General features: G+C 38.8%; 3 protein-coding genes across 4 annotated transcripts in view; 1 reads left to right on the top strand and 2 right to left on the bottom strand.

Moving 5' to 3' along the window:
* Positions 1 to 885: 885 nt before the first annotated feature.
* On the bottom strand, positions 886 to 4,247 carry LOC145450817 (putative small nuclear ribonucleoprotein Sm D2). The gene is made up of 3 exons (XM_080329323.1): positions 4,118 to 4,247; positions 3,883 to 4,059; positions 886 to 1,252 (listed from the first exon to the last, which is right to left on the bottom strand). Coding segments are annotated over exons 1-3 (357 nt in total). The 5' UTR covers positions 4,120 to 4,247; the 3' UTR covers positions 886 to 1,074.
* Positions 4,248 to 4,939: 692 nt separating this feature from the next.
* Positions 4,940 to 6,545, top strand: LOC145450816 (uncharacterized). Its single transcript, XM_080329322.1, has 5 exons — positions 4,940 to 5,034; positions 5,137 to 5,332; positions 5,391 to 5,507; positions 5,777 to 5,877; positions 6,369 to 6,545. The coding sequence occupies exons 1-5, from the start codon at positions 5,006 to 5,008 to the stop codon at positions 6,439 to 6,441; spliced, it is 516 nt and encodes a 171-aa protein (XP_080185448.1). The 5' UTR covers positions 4,940 to 5,005; the 3' UTR covers positions 6,442 to 6,545.
* LOC145450815 (polycystin-1-like) overlaps positions 6,480 to 20,967 on the bottom strand; it is a 72,587-nt gene continuing 58,099 nt past the window's right edge. For both annotated transcript variants that reach the window (XM_080329320.1, XM_080329321.1), the window contains 19 exons: positions 20,545 to 20,741; positions 19,692 to 19,915; positions 19,524 to 19,631; positions 18,893 to 19,173; positions 18,268 to 18,404; positions 17,656 to 17,821; positions 15,322 to 15,504; positions 15,137 to 15,260; positions 14,426 to 14,586; positions 13,919 to 14,054; positions 13,644 to 13,778; positions 12,975 to 13,156; positions 12,602 to 12,746; positions 12,417 to 12,543; positions 11,245 to 11,477; positions 10,976 to 11,108; positions 10,422 to 10,494; positions 9,223 to 9,588; positions 6,480 to 7,110 (listed from right to left, as the gene is read on the bottom strand). In XM_080329320.1, coding sequence (XP_080185446.1) covers positions 6,873 to 7,110; positions 9,223 to 9,588; positions 10,422 to 10,494; positions 10,976 to 11,108; positions 11,245 to 11,477; positions 12,417 to 12,543; positions 12,602 to 12,746; positions 12,975 to 13,156; positions 13,644 to 13,778; positions 13,919 to 14,054; positions 14,426 to 14,586; positions 15,137 to 15,260; positions 15,322 to 15,504; positions 17,656 to 17,821; positions 18,268 to 18,404; positions 18,893 to 19,173; positions 19,524 to 19,631; positions 19,692 to 19,915; positions 20,545 to 20,741 — 3,349 coding nt within the window. In that variant the 3' untranslated portion in view covers positions 6,480 to 6,872. The remainder of the gene's footprint in view (positions 7,111 to 9,222; positions 9,589 to 10,421; positions 10,495 to 10,975; positions 11,109 to 11,244; positions 11,478 to 12,416; positions 12,544 to 12,601; positions 12,747 to 12,974; positions 13,157 to 13,643; positions 13,779 to 13,918; positions 14,055 to 14,425; positions 14,587 to 15,136; positions 15,261 to 15,321; positions 15,505 to 17,655; positions 17,822 to 18,267; positions 18,405 to 18,892; positions 19,174 to 19,523; positions 19,632 to 19,691; positions 19,916 to 20,544; positions 20,742 to 20,967) is intronic.

Here is a 20,967-nt window from a genome sequence, read left to right as displayed (position 1 = left end):
AATACTGTTTAGTTTTGTCACCCACAACGCGCATGAACGTTATATAATATGGGTTACTTTGTTTGGAATACATTCATCTGAAAGCCAAGAGCTGGGTGCACTACTGAATTCACTGTGAGAAAAGATCTCTGTCACATTCTCAGTTGATTTACTAGTAACACAAAGCAATAAAACAAAAACCAATACAATCAACGTCCCCCTATGTTGCCAATCGCAGAGGTGAAATCGGGAAGTGTAGATCGGGGTCGAACCAGATGATATGAGCTGGTAGGTCTACCTACGCGATGGTCCTTACAAATAACAACCTTGATTTGATCCCGAACATAGCACATATACAAGTATTATATCGTTAATTACTCGAGTGGGCCTCAGGCTGTAACCTTTTTTACAGCCAGACTGCTTAGAGTCAAGTGTACCTGTTTGATGCTGGTGTGATCAGACTAGATGACCTTCACAGTCTTATCGATCATTCCTATCTACTACCGAATACTGTGCAAGCATATTTTCTGTACCACCATCACTGCCGTGTGTTACGTATTTTGGTTGGATGAAAATAAAGACTCTCTCTCTCTCTCAGGCGCGAAATATTTTATTTAGTAAAGTCCCAACCCGAAAAGACCTGCCTGACTTCGACTACTGTCCCATTATTTTTTCTATTTTAAGGGACGCCAGACCCATGCAATCGTTGAAAGGGGGCGCTGGAGGAAAAAAGGTTAAGAACCACTGCTCTAGTGGAAGTAGACACAATCTCCTTCGTTCTTTGGACTCGACGATGAATTGAAAATGACGCAATTTAAAACTACAAAAGTAAAATTGACTCGTTACTCAGAACCTTGTGGCTTTGTTACAACCCTGGTCCTTGGGTAGTCAAACAATCGTATCAGGCACGACATGCTAATTCTTCATTTATTCCAAACAGCAGTCCGATAAAAAAAGCATCCCGATCACAGCCTCAAAATACGAAAAGAACACAATTACTGGCTACCGTATCCTGTACTGCCAAGTAGCGCAGGGTTACGATGCTGTGGACGCCTGTGATTGTATTTGTAACCGAGTGAACTGCAGATCCTGTGCCTATTTCTCAGCAGAAGCAAGAGGATTTTTCAAGACGATGATGATCGAATCTCCGCGGATGAACATCTTGCTGATGAACCGATCGCGGTTGACGGGTTTCTGCTTTTTCTTGCCTTTCCCAGTTTTGGGCGTTTCCGTCCACATTTCTTTGACGTTCTCCAAGACCATGTTGCAATGCCTGAAATGAGAATGGAATAGGAGAGAATGACAAAACACAGAGTACATTCAAGATTCGACCATCAGAGCAACCAGATCTCATCTCATCACGCACGTCAGACTTGCATAATTAGACTAAATGGAATGAAATACTGATAATCTAAACTGAATTTCAGGTTATACTGAAAATGCTACAGGAGAACAAATTTAGTTTGAGTTTAGTAGTTGTGCTCCGGGATAAGAGATTTGCTTTCAGGGGTATATGAGAGCACTGGAAATTGTCAGAATAAATAAGAATATCAATGAATTTCAAGCAACAGCTTATAGGCAGACCTGTATCTGACATTCCACAATAGCCTGAAACACTTCAATTTGTGGCTAGCGAGGTAGAAAGCTGGGCTACAACTACCAAGTTTTTGTAGCAGATTTACTCACAACAATGTGATAGTGATACTGTCACGGTGCTGCTAAAATTTTACGTCTGCATGAAATGAGTTCAGGCGCGCTTGTCAGAACAGTTTGTTCAAAAATAACTTTTTTTTCGGATTCCGGGGATTCCCTGATTGAATTGTTGGGATTGCCTTTAAAACGCTGCACACCGAATTTAAATTTCCCAAATTATTAGAAAAAAACTTTAAATTTTATTTTCAAATTTTACTGTCAACCTTATGAAATTGTTGATTTGTCTACAAAAACGGTCAAAAACAAATTCGACGCAATTCCAACCCCTAGAAGCGAAGTTATTCATCGACAATTAGCTGGGATTTACAACCTTCATTGCTATTTTTTCATTTCCACAAGTTTGAACAGAATAACTTCTCTCTTACTGGTTGAAAGTGAGCATAAATTGTTATGCATCGTTCTTTCGCAACTAACAATTTCACGGCGTCGAAAGTAAAATTGACAATTCTTTCTGCATTTTTTTTATAATAAATTCAAAAATTTTAATAGGCTCTGCGGCCGCTTCTACTGGTTGGAAATGAGCTAAATTTGTTTTGAGTTTTTCAAGGCAACCTAACGGTGAATCTCGGATTCCGTAAAAAAAGTTATTTTCGAACACCCTTGCATCCAAAAGCGCGTCATCAAATTAGCACCTCTTTCAAAATATGGATATGGCACAATAAACATATTTGATCGTAAAGTTGGTCAAATTTACTGGTTTCTGTTATTGAAGCCAAAAAGTTAACACTGAACATGTATACACGAAAGATGCAATTCGATTTAGTAAGAAAGTCATCTCTAATCCAGTACATATTTAATTTTCGGCGCTTCTTCGATATACGCCCCAGATCGAAACAGTGCTCCCCATGACACCAACAAATGTTTCACATGAACACAATAAAATTTATAAACGTCAAAATAAATTGTTTTTTGCCTTTGTTGTGGAAGGGGGATATTATGGTTGGAGGAGAGGGGGATATTAGGACTGGGGAGGGAGGATTTTAGGGTTGAGTAGAGGGGGATATTAGAGTTGGTGAGGGGGGATATTAGGGTTCGAGGAATGATGGATATTAGGGTTGGGAAAGGGGGATATTAGGGTTGGAGGAGAGGGGGATATTAGGGTTGGGGAGGGGGGATATTAGGGTTAGGGAATGGGTTTAGAGTTAGGGTTATAGCTGAGTTAGGGTTAGACCTGTGTTATGGTTAGAGCTGTGTTAGGGTTAGGAAATGGGGATATTAGGGTTGGAGGAGAGGGCTATATTAGGGTTGGGGAGGGGGGATATTAGGGTTAGGGGATGGGTTTAGAGTTAGGGTTATAGCTGTGTAAGGGTTAGGAAATGGGGATATTAGGGTTGGAGGAGAAGGGGATATTAGGGTTGGGGAGGGGGATATTAGGGTTAGGGGATGGGTTTAGAGTTAGGGTTAGAGCTGTGTTAGGGTTAGGGTAACCCAAGAATAGGTTTGGAGTGCGGGACACGATATTCCACACTCTTCCGACCATAATATCCCCAACCCTAATCTTGCGATACCCTAACACCAACTTTGACCCTAACCCACCTCCAACCCTAATAACCCCTTCCCCAGCTCTAATCCTGGAATACCCTAACACAACCCTAATATCCACCTACCCCCAACCCTGATATCCCTAACCCCAACTTTGATCACATCCAACCCTAATATCCGTCTCTCCACAGCAAAAAAACAATTTATTTTGACGTTTATAAAATTTGATCGTGTTCATGGGAAACACTTGCTGGTTACATGTGAAACACTGTTTCGATCTGGGGCGTATATCGAAGAAGCGCCTAATTTTCTTCATGGTTCCTGGACAATATTCAAGATAAAATGATTTGGTAACTTGTAAACTAACAGTTTGAGCGCATTAATGTATCAAGAGATCGTTGATAGGCCACAGTCGTCGCACCTTATTGGTCGCACGGAATAGAAGAAATCTTGGCAAACAAGCTATGTCAGACACAGCCTCAAAGTTCAATCATTGTCATTAAGGCCATATCAGTAGATACGAAAACTTCAACCGTGATTGATGCAAAATTGTCTCAAAATACATTCCTCATCACATCAGACACAAATTCTTCTGCATCCCCATGCATTATTTCTAGCTTTCTCTTTCTGATCTACCATTTCAACTTGATTTGATAGCGATATTCTATCATACTGCAAAGAATCACGTTTTCAAAACTGTTATTGCACCTGTCAAACGCCTTCACACGTGCCAGCAGTTTTCTATTATTTCTGCAGTTGATTAATATCTGCGTATTGTTTTTCACCGACTCCGTCAACACAGACAGAGGCCCGGTCTGAAACTCTTCTTTCTCGCGGGCCTCCAGCTCCTCGGCAGTCATCTCACTTTTAGGCTTTACTGCAGCCCTGAAACGAATATATATATTATAAAACGGTGCAACAAAGATAATAAAACCGAACTTACATGATTGTTCAGTAGCCTCAATATTAAAGGCAAAAAAATTTCCCAATCGACAAGGGACAAAACGAAACGAAATCAAGACGAATCAACTCGCGCCGTGATGTGAAAGTCTGAAAGCAGTCGTCCGATACGCATGAATGTATTTTGTACTCAATGTGCTGTCGATCAGTTTTGATCACAATGCACTGCACATTTGGGTGCTAAATATCGGAATTCGAGCATATTTTCGTGTTGGTTGGCACTGGAATTTTGAGTGTGGCACGTCGTCACGATTTTGACACTTTAGACTTTCTTCAACCGCCGCAATAAAAGTTTGTTTTCAGCACATTCGATCAGTAACAAGTGCTAGCTGTTTTCTCTTGCACCCAAGAAGTATTTGAGACTGTTTGGAAGTATAATTACAGTAAGCAAATCGATGTCTTGGATTACATCGCATTTTTAGCTCACGGGCTACTTTATCTGTCGCTCGTTGCAATAGCCGGTTTGGTAGGCTTCCACTAGACATGCTCTCCCCGGGCCCTACGATATTAAAATATTGAATATCGTAGGCCCCGCTCTCCCTTCTCGGAGATAATGGACCCTAGTCTAGATCGTTATGTTGTGATGATACTAAGCTAGCTGATCCATTGGAAAAGTTCGTCTAGACGTGCCGCTTTTATTGTACGATTGCAGACCTCTACATAATTAAATTGACTTGAAACTAATTTTCTTTATGGCACTACAGTATTTACAAAAATCTGGCATCCACAGCCTTCCCGCCGTTGCGACCCTGCTGTCGACGTCCCCTGCTTCAAGGACTCCATTAATGTGTCATCATTTCGTATCTCTGGATGTAGCTAATTGTCAACCATCGTTATTCTGAGTCATTAGAAGTGATCCCGAACCAACCCAATGGAATCAAGCGAATCGACTAAGAAGAGGTAAAGTGGATTCAAGATCACGCGGGCAGTTGTGTAGCAGTAACCGGCTACCGCAGATAAGCAAGCTTCTAGCACTCAAACATTTGTGTTATATGTTTCCAGTTGCGAGAAAATTTTAGAGGAGATCCGAAGGTGCGGGACTGATGAATCCGACGAACATAAGAACGTTAAACATAAACCAAGAAGTACGAATAGTACCGGTAGACGAGGTACCGGTAGTTCTAAATCGCGGCCTATGGAGAAAATGCTGAAGAGGACATTCGCTCAACACTGCTTAGAAATCGAAGACATAGAGAAAGTTAGATATTCTTTTAGTAGCTGATTCGATAATTTATTTCAAAATGACTAATTTACAGAGACACCCGAAGAATATTAGAGGCATCAATCACATAATGAAGAAGAAATCAAAAGCTTTATTCAGCAAATGTCAATCTGAGCTGGTAGAATCGAAACTGGCCGTAGATGAGTTTAAGGTGAGCATTCGAGCACGACTTCTATGCTAACCAGTGCATAGGCCTATGGACCACTATTGGCCTTTTCAATGAAAACTAGTATATTTACCTGAGTCCCTTCAATTTAGAGTACGGTTGCCTACCGTAAATTGTCACGTCACGGGCTGGTTCTCGTTCTTATTGTGACGTCACTTCATTGTTTAGACTCTCCCGCGAATTACTTTTACTATGCCTTGGTATAGCAAATTAGTCGAACTAACTCAGTTCTATTCTTGCTACGTATATTTCAGAAAGGCACTGAAAAACTGAAGATGGAATTGCGTAAAAATCGCATCAGCAAATACTCAAAGTCAGCTAAAATTTCCTCGCTTCTCCAGCACTTCAAAAATAGGTAATATAAACTAGGATTGAACTCATTATATGCAGGGTTTTAACCAATTCACAAGTCAATCTTACTTTCATAGTTTTGACTCAAGTCAGTCGAGTCAGGGAGCAAAGGGTCGAGTCCGAGAGTGCTGAGACTCAGGTTCGAGTCGAGTCCCAGTCTTCACTGTTCATTATTGAGTTCAAGTCACTTTTTTGAAATTTTTGGGTTATACTGAAGGCATCACATTCATAATATAATAATTTTTCTCACTATTAGCATGTTTATTCAAACAGATAAAAGACAGTTCCTGGCCTATTTTTCAATTATTGGTCCTGATACACGAGACTTGAATCTATAGTCATGTTGAATATCCTGAGCCGTATGACTTGGTCGGTCATGCGCAATGACTCGAGTTATTTTCCATTGCTAAGAAAATGATTCAAGTTAACAAAAAATTGCGAGTCGAGTAACTCCAATAATTATTATAATTACTGGAATCAATCTAACATTTTCAGTGACAAGCATCTGACAAAACTCCAGCGAAAAAATCTACGAGAAGTCTACCGTAGATGTATGAAAACTGAATGATGTGTTCCTGCATGGACCTCGAATCTTCAAACACAATATTTGTACATCCGGAGTTCATTTTATTATTTCTTGAAGTTATATTTTCAAATACAAAGCAGACCATATGATCGTTGTCATACATATGCAAGGAAACGCAATATATACAGAAAATTAAATTTGATGTGGTACAAGGAATAAGGCACCTTTTGTCAAAAACACTTCAAACGCGTAACATTTCTCGATCACTGCTACAAAATGAAGAAATATAGGAACTTTTGGCAATATATAGAGGAAATTGAGTGCAAAAAATTGTACATACGTCAAATAAATACCTGAAGCCTCATGATTTTCACAGTAGAGGTTGTCAAAAACATTATAAACAAAATGAACCAAGGTAGAAAAACGTATATAACAACCCTCGGTTATAGTACGAGATTAAAACTATACATCGTTCACGTTTTAGATTTTCTCTCAGGAGGGGGCGAGGCCCGAAATGCACGTATGATTGTTCTTCTGGGACGTAACACTTGGGATTTGTTATTTGTAATTGCCCGTGCCCCCTCGTCGCTGTGCGGTCTGGGTTTTGTAGAGGCAGCGTTCTCTGATAGAATTGTTCTTGTGCTGCTGCCGGATAGCGTGCCATCGTCTGTCCTCAGTACTGCGCTTGCGCTGTTTGTGGGTCGTAGTGCGCTGAAAAATTGGATTCATTGCTTAGAACTGCTTTGATCAAATAATCGACATTGCCTCTTGCATACATACTAACAAATTGTGAAATCCATCAAACATAAACTATTGCTAGCGTACAAACAAAAAGACTAACTGTCATTATTAGGGTTGGGCAACATTGAGTATCTGAGATTCTGGAATCGAGTATTAAGCTTCGAGTACTCGAGTGTTACTAATTGTGAAGTCATTAGAGTATGGATGATGTGGAAGGTTCAAATATGTACCTTTTATGTGACCACAAAGAAAGTAATGCCAGCTCTATGGCCAGAAAGATTATTTGGTATTTTTCAACCGTACCTATTTCATTGCACTTTGTGGTAATGCGTTACAATCATTTTACAGAAATGTCATTTCTCACAACATGTGTAGCTTTGTACTACATGTTTTGAATGCTTCGATATGACATATTGGGGTTTCAAGGCTTAAGAAGTGGGAAAACTATTAAAACAATAAGTCTTCGTTGATAACAATATAATTTTTAATGGCAATGGACGTATAATTTTAGTACTCGAAAAAATCGTCTCTCACGACTCAAATAATATCAACTCATACTCGATTCTGGTTTGAGTACTCAAATCATTGTGCCCAATCCTAGTCAATATTAAGTGCTCAATAATAATTCAACACAGGGTTGTTTTTAAGATTGATAGTATCCACATACTTTTGACACTCTGTCAAGCGGCAACAATTACACAATCACAAAGCCATCAAATTCCCAGTGAGGAATGTTGAAAATCACAATCAGTAAATAGAGTCTTGGAGATACAGAACTTCAATAAACAGTTACACGATATATTCATATCGACACTCGTCAAGGATGCAGTGATTATTCAGAAATTCATGCTGGTGATGTAATATTTGGTGATACGATTGTTGATATACAATGTTCTTTCCAATTCTGAAGTAGTTGTTGACGATTACCCCTGACGAGTGTCAGCCGAATATAAATATGTTATTCAACCGTACATTCAATAAGCAAAACATTCCCGATGACGTTTAACACAAACAAACGCTTAGTACTGATACTCTACTGCGCTACTACTGAGTAACATGGGTGACTACTTTCACCACCTCGGACGCTGCTCAAGCAAGATGGACTATTTGATCCTTCGTTTCCTGTCCAAAAGATGATATGAACATGTTCAGAAAAAGAAAACAAATAATGTCTATCTGCTCAGGCAAGAGATGAGTCTGTTTGTGAGACTAAATGTATGAATGAATCGCTCCATTAAACCAAGCTATTCCGAAGCAAGGGATGTTGAATTCAGAGATGGTCAATTGGTCATTGGTCAGTAACGATGTAATTCTACTCCTTCAGAGTACTCAAGTAGATTTTATGTACATGCACAAAATACTCGGGTGGTCATGATTTTAGACTCCTTATAGGCTACTTCTACTCAGTTTTTGACCAGGTTCAGGCTTAGAATAAACCTGACTCAGAATACTCATTCCGAAAAAGCCACTTGTAACTGAGTAGAAATTTACTTCTACTTTTCCAGAGCATGCAAATAGGTTCTCTCTACTTGTACTACTATCTTCAGTAGAGATAATTTTAGGCTACTGCCGCTTCTACTTCATAGTTTTCGTTTTTCGGGCTAAGCTAGGCGTAAAATACTGATTTTACATTTTCCTTACCTGGTATTAGCTACTTCTACTCGCACTTGAGTAGAAATTTACTTCTACTTTTTGGAGTACTCAAATAGGTTACGAGTACTTGCACATCTGACTGGAGCGGTTATGATTTTGGATCACTTCTAATCCATAGTTTTCAATTTTTTTGGAAGCTACACTAGGCCTGGAAAACTCAATTTTTTCCAAACATGGAAATCATTTCGGAGGCAGTTACCTGCAATAAACTGCTAAAAGTATATGTCAGCTTGACTAAATCTACTTCTTAAACTTCTTGAGTACCTTTCAGACCGTTATTTCACTTCAAGTAGTTTTAAAATGTTTTGGAAATCAATACTTCTACTTGTAATTAAGTAGAATTTAACGGCAGTAGTTATGCTCGAGTACGAACAACGACCACTTTGACCATCTCTGTTCGAATTCGTTAAAAAAGCACCGTTAACATACCTTCTCGGATGAATTTTCCTTAGAGTCTGACTCGAGCTTGAGTTTTGCCTCGCGAGCACCCTCTTCAGCAAGTCATTCTCTCCTCTGGATTGCGTAGAAAATGAATTGTGCCGAGTCATTCCTCGTCTATCCGAATCGGCTCGATTCAGGCCTGTTAAAGAATTCTGTCTGGCGGGCATTCTCCTGGCCGAGTCTCCGTCTCCGCGGGTCTGGCTTGAGGCCGAATCTTGCCTCGTTAGGTCTCTCGCTGTTGTTGAGGTTAGCATGGGGTTTGAGAAGTCTGACACCCAGCTGTGCTTGACGGGGAACATGCTGTGCACCACGGTTTTGAGTAAGGGGTCGGATGATGCGGCGCTTTTACGACCACTGAAGATAAAGTACACAGTAGTCAACGTATTATTGAAATTTTCATTAGATCAAAACAAAGCAAGATTGCGATATCCTGAAAAGATAGGAAGGTATCGAAACGACTTGGCTTAGAGCAGTGGTTCTCCAATTTTTTGACCTTGAGAAATGCATGCAACTTAGATGTAATATTGGAATCTTCATTTAATGATGCCTTTTTGATACTAGATATCTATACGTGGTTCTATCCTAGTTTCTGCTAGACGAAGTCTTGTTAAAGACCAGTAACTTGATTGCGATTGTTTGGTGTCCTTTGAAAGAAATGCCTCTATCATACAGTCAAGCGTCGCTTAATTGCACCGTCGGAATTTAACGAAGCTGTTTAAATTTCTCTGCAGCTTTCACATATAACTTGTCCGAAAGGAGTTGTAGGCTACTTTTACACGGTTTCTTATAACATTTGCACGATTGTGACGAACGCATAAAGTGGACAACGAACTGTCTATTGCGACACCATGCCAAAAATACATTCCACACTTCTATATAAATTTAAAATTTGATGTTTTTGTCATTAATTAATGGACAATCATTGAACTTCTTGCATTGCTGTTGAGAACCACTGGCCTAAAGCATGTAAATAAAAGGCATTCATACTGGATGAAAAGAAATATAGGATAACATAGAAGGACTAGCGATGAATGTGGCATGTATCCGAAAGCGAGGTCGATATGTCACATGGTGGTCCTGTAATCTTGAAGACTGATCCAGTAATCATTCAGTAGAAACTGATTGTAATTTGACTTGAATTTGGAATGTGAAATCGCCTTATGCTTCATATACATAAATATACCTACCCTCTGCTTGTTGTAGTCTGCGGTGGCGTTGATTGACTGTGCAGGCTAAAATGTCCACGACTTGAATACGTAGCTGAAAAAGACAGAGAGAGATATTTATTGCTTCGTCAACCAGAATTTCAACAACAGGGAGGGATGGAATCTTTGTTTGTCAACCGTGTAAATCAATAACATGGATATCTGTGAGTTTCAGAAAAGCAAGGTATAGAAGTGAGGCCAGATCTAACATAGAGTCGTCAAGGCTGAGCCACCCAGGCCCAGAGCACCATAGCTACATATTAAGTACATACAAATGCAAATGTAGAAAAAAACTAACTAAAAAAGCGCACAGCATCATGAAATATATATGGATAAATGAATAAAATAACCTTCATTGCAAATACAATCTGATACGATTGATAATATACACAGTTCTTTTCAATCCTCTACTAGTTGCTGACACCCTGACCAGCGTCAGCCAAAAATATTCAGGCATATTTCAATACAAATATAATATTATTCAATAGTATACCGTGGGATAATAACTGGCAAGTATTAGATATCATTTCTCTTACTCGCACTGCCTTGAGGTCTTCGATCTTCGGGTTCCGGAACAAAGTTCGGCTGAACTGTAACCGACGATGCGGCAGTCGCGATCCCCTTCGCCTGACTTTGCAACAACGCCTGCTGTTTCTTGATTATTGACAACTAAATAAGTGATGGAAAGCATGAGGAAGTGTGACACAATTTTCAAATGTTTCTAGATGAAGCGATGGTATATTTATCAGTAGGGCTGAACAATATTGAGTACTTGATTAATTCGATTCTGATATTGAAATCCTACCTTTACTGCATTCGATTCCATTTCTGATACCTCGCTTGTGAGCACGCTGACTCGTTCAAAGCGATGTATCATCATGTCGACAGAATAGTTGGACAAGCGATCGTACAAATAATCCAAATGCTGGGTGTCCATCGGTGTGTCGGAAGGTTGATCGAGGGTGAGGTAATCGTATACGGAAATGGAGTGATCGGACGGCGTTCCGAATCCCGAATCTGATGACGACGCGGATATGCCTGGAAAGTTATGTGTATCAACAAATAAATACAAACAAGAGCTTTGAAGGGCATATAACATCCGTTGGTGAGAAGAGAAATGCAATATACAATTGAATATCAATTCATATTGACATAAAACTGAATATTTCCAGCTGACACTCATCAGCGGTTATCGTCAGCAACTAGCTAAGAATTTAAAAGAACATTGCATATCAACAACCGTATGACCAAATATGATGAATAATTGAGGCGAACAGATTGCTAGCCCAATGTACTAATTTTAGATTATACACAGACTCCTGGTGAGCATAAAATCTCTTATGTAATCTGGATTTTAAGAATGGAAAATGAATCTGATCAGCAGGGTTGTAACCAAGTCACAAGGTTTCGAGTCGCAAGTCAATCCCACTTTTATAGTTTTGACTCGAGTCAAGTCGAGTCATTTTCATTTCACCACCGAGTCAAGTCCGAGTCAGTTAGTAGAGGGTTAAGTCCGAGTCATAGTGTTTTGACTCTAGTCCAAGTAATTATGTTCACGGTTCAATTCACATGTTTCAACTTTGCTCTGGTGATATAGAATGGTTCGCACTCATATTACAGTAATTTTCCTCAGCTCTAACAGTTTCTGGCCCGATTTTCCAAGTATCAGGACTGATAGATGAAATACCAATAATGTGGTAAATTTACTACTTTTGGAAGTTACAATGAATTGTCTGTCTTGGCCGTCCTAGTCTCGAGTCATATGACTTGGTTCGAGTCATGCATAATGACTCGAGTACAAGTCGAGTCAAAACAAAAATTGACTCGAGTCGAGCCATGCTACGCAATTTTAAAAATTACTCGAGTCATTACAACCCTGCTGATCAGATCATCTGTTATGAATAAACACAGTTTTGTGTTCCCTATCACGAACATGACTTGACCATGTCATCATGCAGAATAAAATGAACAACTAACCAGTGGCATATGAACACTGCGATATCCTTCCCGGAAAGAAGCTGTACGTATCAAACGAGTCCAGCGACATGAACGATCCTCTTGAAGATGGAGTTGACATCCCTTCGAATCTCACAGTCGGTCGATACTATAACACAACGCCTTTTTCGCAATCTACCATAGAGGGATCGAAAGATAACTTATACCTCTTTTGGTTTTATGATGCCAAGTCTGAGTTTTATTCTCGCTATTAGATGGTCGAGTATTTCATAATCGAGAATTTCCATCCGCAGATGACTCTTGCGTCCACGCGAGAATTTGTACTCGTTAATTAAAATTGCGGCAAATAGTCTGAAATGTTCAAATCGCAATTGAATGATACAATCATATTGATATGAACCTGAATATTTTCGGCTGACATTCGTCAGTGGTAATCGTCAGCAACTATTATAGATTGGAAAGAACATTGTATATTAACAATTGCATCACAATGCAAGTGAAACTAATTATCACTCTGGGAAAAGCAATCAAGTCTATGCGGGATTTGCCTACAAAACAAGAATAATCACGAATACTTACCGACAGAAGATATAAAAAACTCCGATATAGTACGAGAAGAAGAAAAATATTGTGAAAAATGGTGAATAATCGAAACAGGTTCGGACGTCGAACCGCCCACGGAATACTCGGAACATTGTGTAGATTGAGTTCGGAAAATCACGGAAATCCGGCACGATCTGAGTATAGCTTTGACCGTACACCTAAAAAATGAAATCGTTCGATTAATGCATGAACATTATGGTTGTTTAATATTTTTTTGGAAAACTTGACTGGCCAGATGATAAAATTGTAGTGTTGCTTAAAAAACGCTGCACATCATATTTTGATTTTGTTTCGATTGAGCTGGCTACACGCGAAATCGTTGCGCTGTCTAGAAATAAAATATTCATAAAAATTTGGCGCAATTCCAACCCGTGGAAGCCCAAGTTATCGGAGCTGCATAGATAAACGATAGAATTTCACACCGCAAATACAATTTTTTCAAATTTAAAATTTTTTCACTGATCACTTTGCTACTGCGGGTCGGAATCGAGCGAAATTTTTTATGCACCGTATTTTATATAACGCAACGTGGGGTAGCTACTACAATTTGAAAAAAATTGAAAATTCCAGAATTTTCGTCTCCAATAACGTAGCAATTTCACGGGGTAGCCAGTTAATTTATTTTAAAACCACTCATCTTCTCACCAGATATCCAAGCGCCGCAAATCCCAAAACCCAACCCATCAGCATCAAAGTTGCTCCCGCGAGATACCCTGCGCTTGCACTGATAGTTTCTCCGAAAGCAGACCAGCATTTGAAGAAACGAAATAACCTTGTAGCCTGAAATAAGGTCAACGAGTGATTTCATCTTATAGCTCGATAAGAGACTCTTGGAGTTACAGAACTTCAATATAAAATTGAATAGTATATTGATAAATTAAATTTTAGATTATGCAGAATATATTATTTAATAGCCTTACCCTGAGCATCAGTAAAAATAAAAGAAGGCACGCGAATATTGTGACCATGTCTGTGAAGAATGCGATTTTGAAGAAATTGGTGAAAGCTGACTTGTCGGAGATGTACTCTTTTGTGACCTCGTCCATGTATACTTGTCTGAATGGAAAATAGTATAAATTTTTACATCAAGAATAATTAAACAATCTCTGGGACCTTGTATAGTATATACTACAGCACAGCCGATATTTTTCAGCCGAAAACCATGATATAGCCCTGATTCAGCCGATACTGATATTTCTTTCTAAGTGTGATATCCACTTGATATTATCACCAAAATGACAATCGATTGGCTTCCATCAGATTAGGAGAAATTAAACGATCTACGCAACCTTGCACAGTACAGTAAATACAAATGAAGAATACTTAAATATAACTTGAATCCAATTAAAATCAGATATATTAAACTGAATGCACAGGAATGCAATTTCGTTTCCACTAATAGACAGAATACCAAATACTGGACTTACTTGTAAATGTAAAATACGCAGAGCGCTATTGTAAACAGGATCACTGATAGATTCAGCCAGTTTGTCCACTTTGTAAAGTACGCGTTCACTGACATGTCTGGATCGCGAGTCTTCCTCAGTTCGTGCAGAATCAGATAGATCAAAATCAACCCGATGAAGCTCTGAAATGACACATATTAGTGATTAAATCAACGGAATGAAATAGAATACTCATAAACCTCCAACTTGAGTGGAAAATTGCATTAAAAGTAACTATAAATCTCATTACAGGAAGAACTTAGTGATGACACTGTAACAAAAAAACATTTTTGACCTACTGAGACTACTTTAAATAGATTTGGAGTCCATGAAGTTTCAGATTTGGCTGAAAATGGTCTCAGGAGACTCCCTGTCATTTCTGTCTGCTCCAAAAGATTTGTGAAAGGTATCATGAAAGTCATTGTAGCATATAATGATAAGGTGATGATATTTATGTAATATTTACTTACTGCGCTATTTCAGGCTGCTGTTATGACAAATTCAACTCATAAAAGTGATGAAACCTTTCTGACAACGAATTTGTGCCTTTCAAACTACAAAAAAGTAGCTAGTTTTGCCTATATATAAACTGTTTGGTGTTCATGTAAAAGTGGAAGTAGTCTTAAAACCATAAAACTGATCACTTCTGGTGATTATACCCCCAGTACAAGATATTCATGTGATGACACTCACCATGAATAGCATGTCCACATAAAATGAAGTACTGGGCCCGAAAATACGCACAGTCTGTATGGTATGAGATGGTATAACCGCTCCAGTCACTCCAATTTCAAACATGATCACACATACAGCAAACCTGTCACAGAGTTTACGTTCAGCTCAGTTTTATTAATTAATTACACTTCATTTTATCTAACCAGTATGTAGCTTGGTTCAACTGGGTGAACTCAACAAACAGAACTCTTGTATCTCTGTCGATCCAATTTTGTTCTTGGAGAGAAGTGAGGTTTCCTTGGGCGTCACTCACTGTGGTCGACTGGTCGATATATTGAGAATATCCCGAGTCGTCGTACATATGCTCCTGGCCCCAGTACAGTACTCTGGGAAGGATATGGTAGAATTTCGCAAGTGTTTGGATTTTAATGTAACAGTCAATTCCAATAATTTTTTTATTCATTTCTAAATTTTTATTTAATTTAACACTAGAACGATCAAGTGGCTTTTTTGACGCATTTTCATTTTTGAAGAGCTGGCATTCAGTCATATCCTGCGCTGTTCGGCTAAAACTTCTTGACTTTTATTTATTTTATGTAGGCCACCTTCCCTATGATTTTCATCACTCGTCTAGTACAAATAAAAAAGTTATACACAGAACTACCTAGAACTACCGAGTGGCTTTTTTGACGCATTACATGTTTCTACCACAAGGCACGGCAGTTTGATATTGTTGACACTTGTAGCCTATCTGTCAAACGCAGAAAAGTCGTTTGTAACAACAGAACTATGTTTATATCGGCTTGGTCTAACCGTGTTCTCAACAACATCCCTTGTAATAGAAGGCAGTGTATCTTCCTCTGTCCGAGTCATCAAGTCTCTGGAATATTATATTTCTGAAGCTCAGAGCGTTACAGGACATGACAATTGAAATGTACCACTAGACAACGCCGACATCTATATTGGTCACAGTAATATACTAGGGTTGCACAAGGGCAAAGGGCCTTTGCTCTAGTCTACGAGATGGATCTTCGGGGGAAGCGGGGCTGGATCTAGTAGATTGAATGCATATGAGGACTGAGTGCATTATGTTTAGTCAGACCCTCTCGAGGAACAGGTTTATGGAGTCATGAACTTTCTATTGACATAATGAGTAAAAAACAGGTGTAGACTCGGTAAAGATTATTTTGTTTTCATTTATTACGTGGTCAAAATGCCAGAAAATAATTGGGGTAAAATGTCAGATAGTGGATGCTGCTGCTACCGAGTATTTGTACAAGGACGTATCATTTTTAGGCAAGGATAAGACGACACACTTCTTCTATAATCTATACATTTGCCAATCGCAGTAATGTAAAGAGTCTGATGTAATCCATCTTGAAACAATGTTACGGGAATGTTGTTGTATACACTTGGTGAAGAATAAGAAGTCCAGTTGGCACTATTGTCAAAAGTTGCTTGAAGCTACCCAGGCCCATGAGGAAAATAGCAGCTTTAGCCACACTTTTCAAAACTATCATCTCTTCGATAAGAGTAACGGCGAGATGCCAGTGTAGAGATCGAAGTTGTAAACATATGCATATTGAGCCCACTTCTACCGGAGGCAGCTGTTTCCTTCAGAAATAACACCAACAAGAAACCAGAGACGGTTAAATGTTATAACGAAACAAAACCAGGGGGATATTATTGACCAGGTTGTAAGGCAGTATTCTATAAGGGTACCAGCAAGTTGACGATGCTCCATGCATGTTGTCTTAGAATGTGAGTGATCTACTACTTGCCAAAAGCCCGATAGTATAAAACTATGCAAATCGAGGATTAGTCGTGAGATTGCATTATGCAAATCTTAGCTGATGAGCTTTGTGTTATGTCAGCAGTCAGCAAGAACCAAGAATGGAGATGTGGCTAAAGCGGATCTGGACCCTACTCCAAATTTTTAAAGAACGTGCTCAAATACAAAATGCGCACCAGAACAACACTGATATGTTACACCCAAAAATCGCAATTTGTGCTAATATTATTGCACTAAAGTGTGTCTAAAATTTGCAAGTATAGCTGTGAGCGCAATAAGCAATGGTTTCTGCTGACGTTTGTTAATCTTTGTGCTGATTTTTAGCTCCCGTGACTGCATTTAATCGGAAAAAATTCAACATGCGTCAAAAAAGCCACTTTGTCGTTCTAGGTAGTTCGAAGTTCCAGTAGTTCTAGTGTTAATGATTAGGAAATGTAATCCGTTGTGAAATGATGCCACCATTGGTATTCGAGTGCAAAAAGTAGATTTGTTCAAGGGTGAGCATGCTTTTAGCAGTTCATCGGAGGTGGTGACTTATCAAATTGCGAAACGTATCTGTATGACTAACACAAAATGACGACACTACAAATAAGTACTATCATCAAATATATATTTTAGTTACCATGATGAGATGGAGTACTTCACACAGCTTTTTATGACAATTTCGCCGATAAAAGGGACTGTCTCAGTGAAACACTGCGGTTTCGTTTGAACCTCGGTAAAGAACCACAGCAATAAATATTACCCGATGATATCTCCGTCCGAGTGGCTCCAAGCTCCTGAAGGATTTTGCACCCAATTTGGATCGTAAGTTGCCTCGTCTTGTGTGCCAGCGTCTTTTGTTAGACAACGTTTGCCAGCATATGATAATTGATTGTAGTATCGCCCAATTGTGTCAATAACACAATCACCTGTATGATAAAGTGTGTGATACCAAATCAAAATTGAAACTTATGACTAGGATCAATCACATTTTTGAGTCGATACCGATAAAACCGATAATTAGCACCTACCCTACACGGATACCTCCGATATATTCAGTCATATTAGTTTAAGGCGCATTTCCAAAACTTCAGAACATTGATTAAAGCACCTTTAGAGCCATTGCTACTCTTGGACATGAAATATACCATGAAGGCTGCACCTGGACACGTGTAAGCTATAAGAAATAGATTAATATTCCCAGTATAGCAGTCGCATATTATAGGTCTCTGACTCCTTACTACCATGTTGTGATGTCACGAATATTACCAATATATTTTACCTTTAATGGCAGATACCCATATTTCTTTTAAAGTGTGATATCGACTCAATATTATTGATGAACCAATAATTATAATCAAGACCGCGAACATACCGGTTACTCCACGCTGTTGTCTGAGACGTATCTTCCCAAGAACGTAATTGTTCACGTTTGGATTCTCCAGGCTTGAGTCGTCGTCTAGTAGCTTCACGACAACTACTTGATTCAACCATTCCCAAATGTCTGTCACGCTAGAAATGATCATACTCATTTATAATTCCAGGATATCATGTCATTTTTTTAGATTGCCTCCACTTCTACTTTACAGGTTTTAAGTCGAAACTACTTACTTTCGGTCATGTTTGTATGCCTTCTATGAGTGAAATTGCCATAAAAATTCGGTGGAGTAGCCCCTGCATCACACTAACTGAATTTATTTTCGAAAATCCCACCTATTTGTAGTGTCTACTTGCATTACTTACTCAAGTAGTTATGCTTTTAGACTACTTCGACTTCTACTCATCAGTTTTTAGGCTAACTTACTTGGAAATTTCTACTTCAACTTGTACTTGAGTATAAATTTTGAACATGAAATCCACTTCTGCACAGGTACCAGCGATAAGTACTTTGATCACCTCTGGGTAAACTATATCTGCCTTACATAATATCACAATAATGAAATCATCGTATTTTCACAAAATTAGAATAAAATAATGGCAAAACTTTAGAGTCAACATACGTTGTTATGTCTCGAAAAACAGCCGAGTTATTTTGCCATTTCGCGCCTTCCGCATCGTTTGACAAATTGAATTCTGTGTTGAAAAGAGATTCCTTGACTGTCAGGGTATTGTAATATCCCAGAGGATCGCGGTCCCAAGAAGCCACCGCTGCCACGCAAGATAGGAAGATGAGGTATATTCCGAGGTTCAACAGCATCTTGTTGGAACGTTGCGTTTTCTGGGCTTCTCGTTTGCATTTGTCGAGGGCGAATCCGCCGGGAGCACGCACCTTGCTGAAGCTCTAAAAGTGAAGGTTTTCATGTAAAACAACAGATTTAACTAATAGGTTTTGCAATACCCATAATTGAGTGCTTATCAGGCCATTAATTTTCTACTACCACTCAAAGTCGTGTTTTTGAAATTGCAATGGCTACTTATACTCGTAATTGAGTTAAAATTACATATTATTTGTACATCTACTTGAGTAGCAACCCTGACTTCTTTGACTAGCTCTGCTAATCACAAGGTTATTTTGATTCTATCCCAACATTAAATTGCAACACAATGTTGTGATGAAATTTAATGAATTGATCCTAGATTAAACATTCAACCAAGCCACTAACTATATTGCAGAAAGAATAAAGGTCTTACGTCTGTATGTGCATATGTCTCCACCAGCGGTTCATCGACCAAGTTATCGTTCTCCTCCGGGATGACAGGTTTTGAAATCATCGCCACAAACACGGCAAAAAACACAACCTGACAAATTCAAAGTATAAGTATCAATGACAAACACAAATTGGACGTGAACAAACTCACTTTTATCGGTTCAACCAAGAAAAAGCTTTCCAGTAGCGAAATCGCCAACGTCAAAAGCCACCGTTTCGTGGTGTCCGGCCCAAAGTCGTTTCCGTACAAAATGATGAAGAATATGCACGCCGCCATTGCAGAGAAGCAGATAAAATATGTGACGTAGATGCAGAAGTGCGGCAACAGATATTTTTCCGACGAAGGCTGAGGGCTGGTTCCAAAATGGGTGGAGGCTGAAATTTTGAAGTAGCTAATAGTAGAACAAACCAAATTGTAACTTCATTGCAACAATCAAATGTTATTAAAGTACTTGATAGTAAAAAAAAAACTGGAATAATATATTGATATTAAAATTAACCCGAATATTTCGGCTGACACTCGTCAGGGGTAATCGTCAGCAACTGGTAGAGAATTGAAAAGAACATTATACATCAACAAAATATGAGGTCACCGGCATGAAAATTCAAATAATAAAGGCAAACAGATCGCTTACGCTCAAGGTTCTATTTTTATATTATTTTTTATATTTTCAGATTGAATTCAGTAGTTTCGTTTCTTAGTGGCTTTTTACACCTCATTTTACATTCACTATTTCAAATCAATATGTAATATTTGGTTGACATTTGGTGTATAATGTTAGATATTTTTTGAAAAGGAGGACGCAAAGTATGATGTGAAAAGCTATCAATATCTTAATTTTACCGATATCATCTGCAAACATACCCAAAAAATACTAGCTAAGACTTAAAAACTGTCAAATAGAAGGGGAAACAGTCTAAAATCAGAACCACTCGAGTACGTAATATTAGTAGACAAAACCCATTTGAGTACTCCAAAAAGTAAAGTATTTTATTACACAAACCTCTGGACATTCGGCTCTGTCCTCTGCTTGAAGGCAATTCAGGCAACGGGACGTCGCTGTCAGTATCGCCATCTTCGCTATCGCTTGAAATGTCCAAGTCACCGCCGACAAGGCCTTGTTTTTCATCCAGAAGAGCAAATTCATCGGCGCCCGAAAACTTGGTACGCGTGGTTCGTTTCAGCACGGCTTGCTTGTTTCTGAACGCAAATTTTCGAATTAACTAGACTCTTGGGAGGTACAGATCTTTGATATACAATTAAATAATATATTCAGATTGAAATAAACCTGGATATTTTTGGCTGACACTCGTCAGGGGCAGAGTTGGACAACCAGGAAATTTTCAGCTTTTCCATATTAGATTCGAATTTGAATTATTGAATTCGCAAAAACTTGGAGATTGAATTCAATTCCTAATTAGTAAGT

This window comes from Botryllus schlosseri, chromosome 11 (genome assembly GCF_051294905.1).
Source record: "Botryllus schlosseri isolate E-star chromosome 11, Bs_hap1, whole genome shotgun sequence".
NCBI lineage: Eukaryota > Metazoa > Chordata > Ascidiacea > Stolidobranchia > Styelidae > Botryllus > Botryllus schlosseri.
This window is presented reverse-complemented; position numbering and strand designations above follow the sequence as displayed.